At 44.9% G+C, this 10,493-nt stretch overlaps 1 protein-coding gene across 1 annotated transcript in view; it reads left to right on the top strand.

The window, feature by feature from the left end:
- Window positions 1-6,352: 6,352 nt before the first annotated feature.
- The window catches only part of LOC139365916 (spondin-2-like), an 11,221-nt gene continuing 7,080 nt past the window's right edge, over window positions 6,353-10,493 (top strand). Inside the window, exons 1-2 of the mRNA XM_071102976.1 lie at window positions 6,353-6,603; window positions 10,165-10,389. Of these exons, the coding sequence (XP_070959077.1) occupies window positions 10,170-10,389 (220 nt within the window). The 5' untranslated portion in view covers window positions 6,353-6,603; window positions 10,165-10,169. The remainder of the gene's footprint in view (window positions 6,604-10,164; window positions 10,390-10,493) is intronic.

The raw sequence follows: 10,493 nt of genomic DNA, 5'->3' as shown, positions 1-10,493 counted from the left end.
AGCTTTATAGGCAGGCAGGTGAGATGGGTACAGTCATAGCACCACAGGGATCGGGAGGGGGGAATACCAACCCCCAAATTGCCACCACATGTACCATCCCTAGCCCCTGATGAGACTGTTCTTCATTAAAAAGCAGTCTAAACCTTTTGGTCCCCCCCGCCCCCCCCATGGAGGTAGTCTGCCCATCTAAGCTGAGCTAAGGCACCCTTAAGACTACTCTATCGTGGGTGCACACTTGCATGGAGGCTACTTTATAGGATGCAATGCCACCTCACATGATGCACATGATGCACTTTATGCTGTTTTTAATTGAATTTGCACTCCCTACTCCCTTTTGAAGAAATTTCCCTCCGAGTCCTTTGACCTTGGACCAACACTTAAGAGTAGAGAGTTTGTTTTCCTACAGTGGTATTGTTTTCCTTCCTCACGAGGAACTGCGTTTTCCGTAGACAAAAACAATTTAGTCAACTCAAGTCAGTTACCGTTAGGCACATGTACAGCCTATTTAAATATACAGCATATTGCAGATTCTAGAAGGGAAAATACTTTCCTCAGCAGAAACCAGCTTTTTACCAGGCTGATTCACTGGTCTCTGTGTTTCACTGTTTCCTACTCGGGGGCTGGTTGTTGTGCAACAGGCTGGGCTGCTGTAGTGCATTCCCCTGTCAGACCCCACACTGGCCCTGGACGGAGATATTTATCTGTCCCTCGTTTATGTTAGACGGGGAAGGGGGATCAATACAACCTGGGAATACACAGGTGGACCTGAAAAAATTTAGTTTAGAGGTAAGCTTGTTGGTTACTGCCATGGTGGGTTGAGGTCATACGATGGGAAATGGGGTATTTTGTTTTGGGGTCATCGCTGAAGACCGGACTAGATCCTGCTGGCTACAAACGTCTGTTTTGTTGGCTAAGCTTTACTTGTAAAAAGCTTGCAAACTTAGTTACTTGCAAAACCCTTAGGTAGGTCAGCGTAATAGACTTTTCGGGATTTGCGGGTGTAGTTTGGTGTAGTTTGGCCCCGTGGATGAGGTAACTAGGGAAGGTTGTATGGTCTAAAGCGGTGTCGTCGTCCCCCCCCCCCCCCCCCCCCCCCCAACGGTACACATTTCTGTTGAAGCCCCGGACAAACATACCTGGTTCAACTCATCGAGAGCAAGTTGAATCAGGTGTGCCTGTCCAGGGCGACAATAAAACATTCGCACAATGAAGTTATACTCGAGGACTGGAGTTGGGGAAACGCTGGTCTTGGCTCGGACACACCAATAGAGCTTGCCGCCCGAGAGTACTTAGCACCTCTGAACAGAGTTCCGGCTGTAATTTTCCAACCGAGTGCAAACCGATTTTACATTTAGAATCACTTGAGAATGTTGGCAGTCAGACATCCACCAGGGAGGGCGGTCCCTGAAACCCAGTGCGCCAATTGATCGGCAGACAAGCGGCAGATCAACATTCAGTGTGGTGTGGTACTTAAATGGGATTAAAAGTGTTTCTTGTTGACACGACAGAAGACGAGCTCACGTAATCTCTGTGCATGTATATGTGGAATTAATTAACCACGACAAGAGACTCCACAGGCCCTCGTGCTCAATCAAAGGTTTGTGTTAGCAACCCAAAGACAAGCGAACAAATATTTACCCATGCTCTCATTCCCATCTAAATATTAGTCTTGACAATTAATGGACGGCTTGGAGATTGCATCATAAGGGGTGACATTGGTAGAGTTCCCTGTTTATTCCCGATAGTCCTGAGTACGGTACGTACTGTCTGTTCACTCTGTGCCGTATGTGTGTGTAGCCTATTAGATCAATGGATCAACTTGACACATTACAAGTGGATGGTCAATAAATGTTGTTTACAGTGTCTGAATAGAAATAGAACAGTATTTATTGGGCCTACTTTTTCCATCCCTGGTATCCCTTATGAGGGTGTCTCAATAATGGAGTTATCATATAACCCTAAACTCCAGCTGTGGCTAGTATGGCACAAACCCAGCTATCTTGGTTATGGTACCAGCCATTGTTTGTCAATATTATTCTCGCTATTGGCTTTTGCCACTGTTGGCAAGTGTGAGCGGGTGTTTGACGAGGGGACTGTGTATGCTTATCTGTGAGTGGGTTCTACATTGATCATGTGTGGTTGACTCCTATCGACTAGCGCTCTAGTTATCTGCTCTGCAGATGTGTGCACTCTGCAGTGACTTAAATTCAGGGCAGGCCAGTGTGACGTTCCACTCTGCTCGTGGTCTGTATGTCTCAGTATTATGTGTATGTGTCTCAATGTGTAAATCTAAGTGTGTGTGTGTGAGGCGTTTTCCTCTAGGCCAATGCGAGCCAGCCAGTGTTGACGCCCAGCTCTCTGTCATTAATCAGCAGGCAGGGGAAGTCTAGGTTTTCCCTGTAACCTCCCAGCAAACAACAAAAGCTCCCACAACTTTAGAGAACGCCCCTCCCCCCTAGAGTCGATGTTCACGGCCAAATCGAATTAGCATAATAACACATGCCCATCAACATCCGTCAGTTTAAACTGGAGATATCTGTTTTTTTGCATGGGTTGCGTCTTGATAAACCGCTACAGCTGTGTTTGTCAGACCAGCAGGCATTCCGAAAATCGGTCGCATCACAAAAACATCTGTAGCGTCTGAATGGTTTGGGCGACCCAGTAATATGACCCCTATATGGAAAGATGAGAGTCTCACAAACACATTGTGTTCTCCGTTCTCCGATGGTGTTCTCTGTTTTGCTCTACGACCCCCACAAGTGTCACAGAACTCGTCTGAAGGTGATCCGGTACAGGGCCGAAAAATGAATGGAAGTGAATGGGGCATGTCCATGTCAAAGGTATACATACATACGGGTCATTCCACTGTAATTAAAAAAATTAAATAAATCCTGAACTTTCTTGAATCTCTCAGATATAGAACAGACACTTCAAAACATACTTCCTTTTGATGTATTTTCATGTATGAATCTTTTATTCAATGTGTTTCTTTGGGCTAATAGCAGTAAGGCTATATAGATAAAAAAATATATATACCTACAGGAGTCATACAATTCCAAATCAAATAGCCAAATGATCCTTGCTATGACCATCTTCAAACAATGCCATATGTTAGCTTAGGAGAAACCCAGCCCCTGCCCCAGACCCCCCCGTATTCAAACTTTTTTGGCAGGAACCCCATTTTTTCCGCCACAATTTCTGGGGACCCCATTTTTTCATGAGAACTTCTCGTTACCCCATCCCACACAAAATCTAATGACACAAAGTTAAAATCGGTACATAAAATATTTTACATCATCAAATAACCTTCAATTCACTACATGTTCATCTCTTATCAAAATGAAAGGAACCAATAAATACATTTACTTCCCCAAGGTTTTTACAAAAAAATCTCTATATATTTTAAACGTTTGTATATTGTACTATACAAAAATCTGTACTCTTAATTTTTTGTTCCTAAAAAATATATTGAACAAAAATATAAACGCAACATGTAAAGTGTTGGTCCCATGTTTCATGAGCTGAAGTAAAAGATCCCAGAAATGTTCCATATGCACAAAAATCGTATTTCTCTCAAATGTTTTGCACACATTTGTTTGGATCGCTGTTAGTAGGCATTTCTCCTTTGCCAAGATAATCCATCCACTTGACAGGTGTGGCAAATCAAGAAGCTGATTAAACAGCATGGTCATTACACAGGTGCACTCTATCACTCTAAAATGTGCAGTTTTGTCACACAACACAATGCCACAGATGTCTTAAGTTTTGAGGATGTGTGCAATTGGCATGCTGACTGCAGGAATGTCCACCAGAGCTGTTGCCAGATAATTGAATGTTCATTTCTCTACCATAAGCCTTCAACGTCATTTTTAGAGAATTTGGCGGTCTCACATCCGCAGTCCATGTGTAACCACGCCAGCCCAGGACCTCCACTTGCGGCTTCTTCATCTGAGGGATCATCTGAGACCAGCCACCTGGACAGCTGATGGAACTGAGGAGTATTTCTGTCTGTAATAAAGGCCTTTTGTGCGGAAAAACTTATTCTGATTGGCTGGGAGGGCATAGGCCCATCCGTGGCTGCGCCCCTGCCCAGTCATGTGAAATCCATAGATTAGGACCTAATGAATTTCTTTCAATTGACTGATTTCCTTACATGAACTGTAACTCAGTAAAATTGTTGTGCTGCATTTATATTTTTGTTCATTATATATTTAAAAATATATATACATATATATATATATATATATATATATATATATTGCGACCGCACTGCAGTGCAACCCCGACTTTGAATCCCACTGCTCTAGGGGTTAAGAGTCTCATTGGGTCATTACCTTTTTGTTTCCATGTGAATGTTCCAGTGATGTGCAAGAACAGATTCCAAGAGAACATGTCTTGTCAAACCGAACACAGCAAACAATTCTAGGGAGAGAGAGCGTTTTTGTAATGTTTCCCAGTAATGTTTCCGGGATGCTTAAGGGTCCAGTTTTCCATTAGTTAGAATAATATTCCTTGTATGTTAGCAAAAACCTCTTTGTTACTATTTAGCATGTTCTGGCGTTCAGTTAGGAGAACATTCCATACATTCTAATATTAATGTGGTAGACACGTTTCATGGGAACATTGCAAGAACATTCCTGTGTACGGTTTACGATAATATTCCATCAACGTCACACCAAACATACACAGAACATGGTTGCCATGTTCTCAGAAAATAAGATCTTAATGTTCTAGACACATTTCATGGAAATGCTACTAGACCGAGACCGGGTGAGAGAGGGCTAGATAAGTGAATGGTGGAAAGAGAGGATAAAGCGAGAGAGAGGGAAGGAGGGAGGGAAGGGGAGCGGAAGTTGAAATAGAGAGGGAGAGAAACAAGGAGGTAAGGAAGATAAGGGGCAAGAAGCTGTTGGAACGAAGTCACTCATATTTCTTCTTCTTTCTTCAACCGTTCTTCCCTTCCAGTTAGTTATTCATTTATGTTATTTATTTATGCTAACCTTTATTTAGGCAGGGAGTCCCATTGAGACCAAGGTCACTTTTCCAAGGGAGCTCTGCATGACAAGACCAGCAGCAAATGACACAATAAAATGCTACAACAGATACTACAGTCAAGGCAGGAGCACACCCCAAACAATACATCTGAAAAAACAAGTGCCTTCCTCTGTGAAAGAGGTCCTCTACCAACAATCTGAATTGCCTGAAAGGTTTGTAGAGGGTTCACGGTGAGGCCATAGTGGCCAGGTAACCCAGGCTGCTTCTGCATGCTACCTCATTCTTCTTGTCATCCCTTCACAGAACAGCATAAGGGAAGGAACGTCCTTAGCTTTGGGATAAGCCTGGTCTGAGACCCTGACCTTTGTGGTAGCCCACACCTATGGTCTGGAGGATGGAGGATCTTAAATGGACTCCACGTCTGCTTTGAGAGGAGGATAGCTCAAGGCTTAAATATTTCGAGATTACATGATTGTTCAGAGATGCTTTTGAGTGTGTGTGCTTGTTTGTGTGTGCGTGTGTGTGTGTGCGTACCCTAATTTTAACTCCTAAACCTAACCCCTGAGCCTAAAATAGACTTGTTCCTTGCGGGGACCAACGAAATGTCCTCACTTCGTTGTTTTACTATCCTTGTGAGGACCAGAAGTCCTAGTAAAACCAAGCACACATACACTCAGTCACACTGCAGCCCAACACCTGGATCAATAGCCAGCTCGGTAATGGAGCCCCTCCTAAGTTGCCCATGTGTTTAGCAGCTGTGGCTGTGGGGGAATAGTTATGTCAAGACACAGACAGACAGACAGACAGACAGACAGTGCTTTAATACACCCTCCTTCCTTCACTTCACTGACCAGAGGAAGTTTCTCCAGTGGAATCATTAGCTGGATTGACCACTAAGGCTTAACTCTGTTCTATTCATTATTGGATGGAAGCACTTCCCTTTTCCAGAGCCAGACTGCTGATCTGTCATCATTCAACAACCAGACTTTTGGGATTTCTCCGCCCCAAATGTAATAATTAAAAAAGTTCAGGGAAAACGTTAACACTGTACAATCGGAATGCACCGACTGCCAAGTAAGATCTATTAAGTTGTGGGCAACATGGTGTTTGATGACCTTGTCAGCAATATGAGGTTAGGGGTTTTCACAGCAACACGGAGACGGCGGGAGAAGTTGTGTGTGTACACACAGAGAGAGAATGAGAAAAAGGGCGGAAGAAAGAGGGAGAGATACTATAGAGGAGAAGGGGGGGGTGCTGTGCACTGCTTTCCCATACAAGGAGAGGTAAGGGGAGAGAGAAAGCTAGAGAGAGAGGGGGGGGGGGGGGTAGAAGGGGATACAATGAGGGAGGAGGGTGGAAGAAAGGGAGATTTGGAGAGAGATAGAGTAGAGTGAGGAAGGAAGACTGTGATAAGGCTCCCTGCCTCCCGCAACCAGACGGACTGTGCCAGTGGAGAGAGAGAGAGAGAGAGAGAGAGAGAGGGTGAGAGAGAGGGTGAGAAAGAAAAAGAAAGAGAGCGAGTGACTGGAGCTGAGTATTCCTTGCTGTCGTGCTGTCTTTCTGTCCTGCTGATATATCCTCTGTCATTTACTGAGTCGTCCTTCCCAGGTAAGAAACTCAATCTACAACCCTGAAGGTTCGATTCAGACACTCTGAGTATGTGCATGAGTATTAGTGTGCATGAGTGTGTGGTTCTGTCAGACCCGGGTTCAAATAAATGTGTATTTGGTATTTCAAATACTTTTTCTTTGACAGTATATTCAAATACTTATTTCAAATACTATTTTCAAGTACCTGGGTTAAATGCCTGGGAGTGTATTTGAGTCAGTGTATTAGAATTGTTCAAATACTTGTGTATTTCCAAATACATGAAAATATTCAACTACTTGTCTTTTCAAAATAAATATATCTAAATAGTTACTTTGAATGTATGTCAAAGTAATTGAGATATTTAAAATAGTATTTCAACCCAAGTCTGGGTTTAGTATGTGTGTATGTGCATGTGTATGTACTGGTCCCTACTGTACATCTCTATTTGTGCATTCCTTAGTGTGTAAGTTTGTTTTTACATGATGTGTGAGTTGGTATGTATTTGTGTGCATGCTACTGTTACCAAAAAGGCAAAGGTGATAGTGCTGTCTGCCTCTCTCTCTTCTCTCCCTCCTCTCTACTCTTTCTCTTTCTGCTGAGGGTTTGGAATAAAATAACAAAGCCGGGTATCTGGTGAATGCTTCAGCATATGTCCTTCTCTCAAACCCTGCATTCATCTGCATGTTTCTCTCCTTCTCTTAACTCCTGCCTACACTGGCATCGCTGTGGTTTGTCTTCAGCTTGCATTTGGAAGAGAGGAATCATCTGACCTCCTTTCATGGTGTGTGTGTGTGTGTCTTAATGTGTATGCTAGTTTGTGTGTGTGTGTGTGTGTGTGTGTGTGTGTGTGTGTGTGTGCGTGCGTGCGTGTGCGTGTGTGTGTGAGTCCTGCACTGCATGAGGTTGGTGTAATTACACAGCGTAGGTCCACATGCAACATGTTTGGCATCACTCCACATCCTCTTGTTTTATTGTGTCTCGTGCACCAGAGAAATCCAGAAAAACTGCTTTGTCTAAGTCTGCTAGTGGGTCGACTGATGAATCCTAACGTGTGTTTAGCTGTGTGTCTATGTATGAGGCTGCGTCTTGGCTATGTCTGTGTGGGACTGATGATACTTAACGTGCTGTGTGTTTCCAGCCTGTGCTGTCTACGCTGATGAGAATGAACGTGCCTACAATATGCTGTGCCTGTGTTTCTCTGTGTCTATGTGACTGATGGAGATTGACAGTGAGTAGTCAGTGTCGTGTTAATCTCGGCGTGTCAGTCAGTGGTATTGTTCATCCTCTCCACTGAGTACTGACTGTACCCCACTGCCCTGACGCACTTCCAGCCCTTACATGTCTAACCTTGGATTAAAAGAGATTCATTATGTTTTTTTATTTAACCCGGCAATTACGGCTTACCAGGGAACAGTGGGTTAACTGCCTTGTTCAGGGGCAGAACGGCAGATTTTTTACCTTGTCAGCTCGGTTACTGGCCCAATGCTCTAACCACTAGGCTACCTGCCGCCCCATACCTTGACATACCTGCTATGTTTACACAGGCAGACCAATTGTCATGTTTTTTACACTAATTGGTGTTTTGACCAATCACGTCAGGTCTTTCCAAGTCAACTCTTTTTCAGAGCTGATCTGATTGGTCAAAAAACCAATTAGTGAAATTAAATACCAGAATTGGGCAGCCAAAGATTGTCGAGAGATTAGCACCAAACAGCTTTCCGTTGACACTCTCTGTCTAGATTCTAGAGGGAAAGGGCGAGTGATGTTGAGAGGTTGTTGCATATGATGTTTCTATAGGTTAAGATACAGTATCTGTGCCCCTATGCAGCCAGCAGGCACATGATGCAGACAGGGCCAGTCGAACAGCACACACACGCACGAACACACACACACGCGCACGCACACACACACACACACACACACACACGCACGCACGCACGCACGCACGCACGCACACACACACACACACACATCACACAACACATTGTCCCTGAAGCCTATTTTCAGTTGTGGATACTGTTACCTCTCCAATATAGGCTGCTCCAAAACTCTACTCAAAGTCTTTTCTCATGGCGTACTGTGTTGTAGTGGAGGGTGAACGCAAGTAAACCTATTTTTTTTTGCTTGACAGTTATCCACCTTTCGCGGAGAAATGCATTTAAAGTAAGCGGGAGCATTGCTTTTTAATTTTTTTTAACCCCGATCGGCAATCACACCAAATCTTCTTATTTTTTTACCACTACATCACTGATGGCATATCACGAGTAGGCTGCCGCGATAGTTTACTGTCTGCAGCTGTATATGTCAGTGTGCATGTTACCCATTTACTTTCTCCTCTACACTTATATTTACAACCGCAAAGTTTAACAGGCATGGTAAAAATACCATGAGTATGGAGGCAGAGAGGAGCCAGCTCTGTCATCTGATCATCTCAGCGGCTGCAGGTCTGCTGTACCCATATTGCAGGAAGAAGGGACGGGTCACACTGGCGACACACACACCTACACACACACCCGCACATTCTGAGGGCAGTCTGAGAATAAGCTGCAAAACCACTGTACCCTCTTCGTCCCTTTTTGGTCCAGGACGTTCAGTGTTCAGACTATAACCGAAAAAAAGAAACGCCAATGCAGTCATAGTCTATTCCCTCTCTGTTCAGAGCGGAAACCATGTTGTCTGCACACACACACCTTAGTGGGGACAGAAGGCATATGCACACACACACACAAACGCACGCAGGCAAGCACACGCACGCACACACACACACACACACACACACACACACACACACACGCACACACACGCACACGCGCACGCACACGCACACTGAAAATAGCCTTGCCAGGCTGGTGTTCTGTTATTTTAATTCTACCAGCCTCATAAACAGGGCGGTAAATCAGGATAGGGGGCAGGGGACTGAGGGGCGTGGGACACAGAACAGGCAGCGTGGCTCTGGCAGTACGGCTGATTTACACTCATCTCCGGGAGCATTGTAAATCCCCCTTAAGCCCTGATGTACAGTGGCAGAGTACAGGGAACCGGGGCTCACGCACACACGCTCACACACACGCACGCATGCACACACACACGCGCGCGCACACGCACACGCATGTACACCTGCAGATACACAGATGTCTTTATAGACAACCAACATGTGCATATACGGTATGGATGGTCCACTCTCCCATTAGCACATACAGTATGACTCAGCAGTGGTCAGGTCAGGGTCAGGGATGTTTTGAGGATGGTCAGTCAGTGAGGTCAGTCAGCAGGCTTTATGTCTATCCTTAGAATGTCGGCCATGTTTATTTTGGACCAGGGTCTTATCCAGACAATACAGTGACATTGATGAATGCTAACAGTTCGATGGCCTCTACCCTCTACCCTGCCCTCTGACTGCCCCTGCCCTGACCCGACATACTGGGATGATACAGTATAGAGTAGAGTACAAGGAAACTAGTTTAACTAGCTGTCACACATCCTGACCTGGACTCTTAGTGTCAGCGTCTTGATGAAACTCCATCCTACTCTTTTGCGAACACTTGTAATTGACATTTCTTCTCTTCCCTCTGTGTCCAGTTTAGATGATGTCATCGAAGCTCCTATCCTGTGGTTGGCTGCAGCAGCTGCTGGTGGTGCTTCTGAAGCTCACCCTATCCTTTGCTGGACCGACCAATGGGACAGAGTGTACGGCCAGAGGTCCTGCCTCCTACATCCTGGTATTTACGGGTCACTGGAGCCCCCAGACTTTCCCTAAACAATACCCACTGTTCCGACCCCCTGCACAGTGGTCCAAACTCATAGGTGAGATGAACCACTGATTTTGCTCAGTCCAAAATCAGGCCCTAACCACTACCTCTAGACACTTCATGATACCCCCTTGATGATCAGAATACAGACACAGCGTA

Source organism: Oncorhynchus clarkii, chromosome 14, assembly GCF_045791955.1.
Source record: "Oncorhynchus clarkii lewisi isolate Uvic-CL-2024 chromosome 14, UVic_Ocla_1.0, whole genome shotgun sequence".
NCBI lineage: Eukaryota > Metazoa > Chordata > Actinopteri > Salmoniformes > Salmonidae > Oncorhynchus > Oncorhynchus clarkii.
This window is presented reverse-complemented; position numbering and strand designations above follow the sequence as displayed.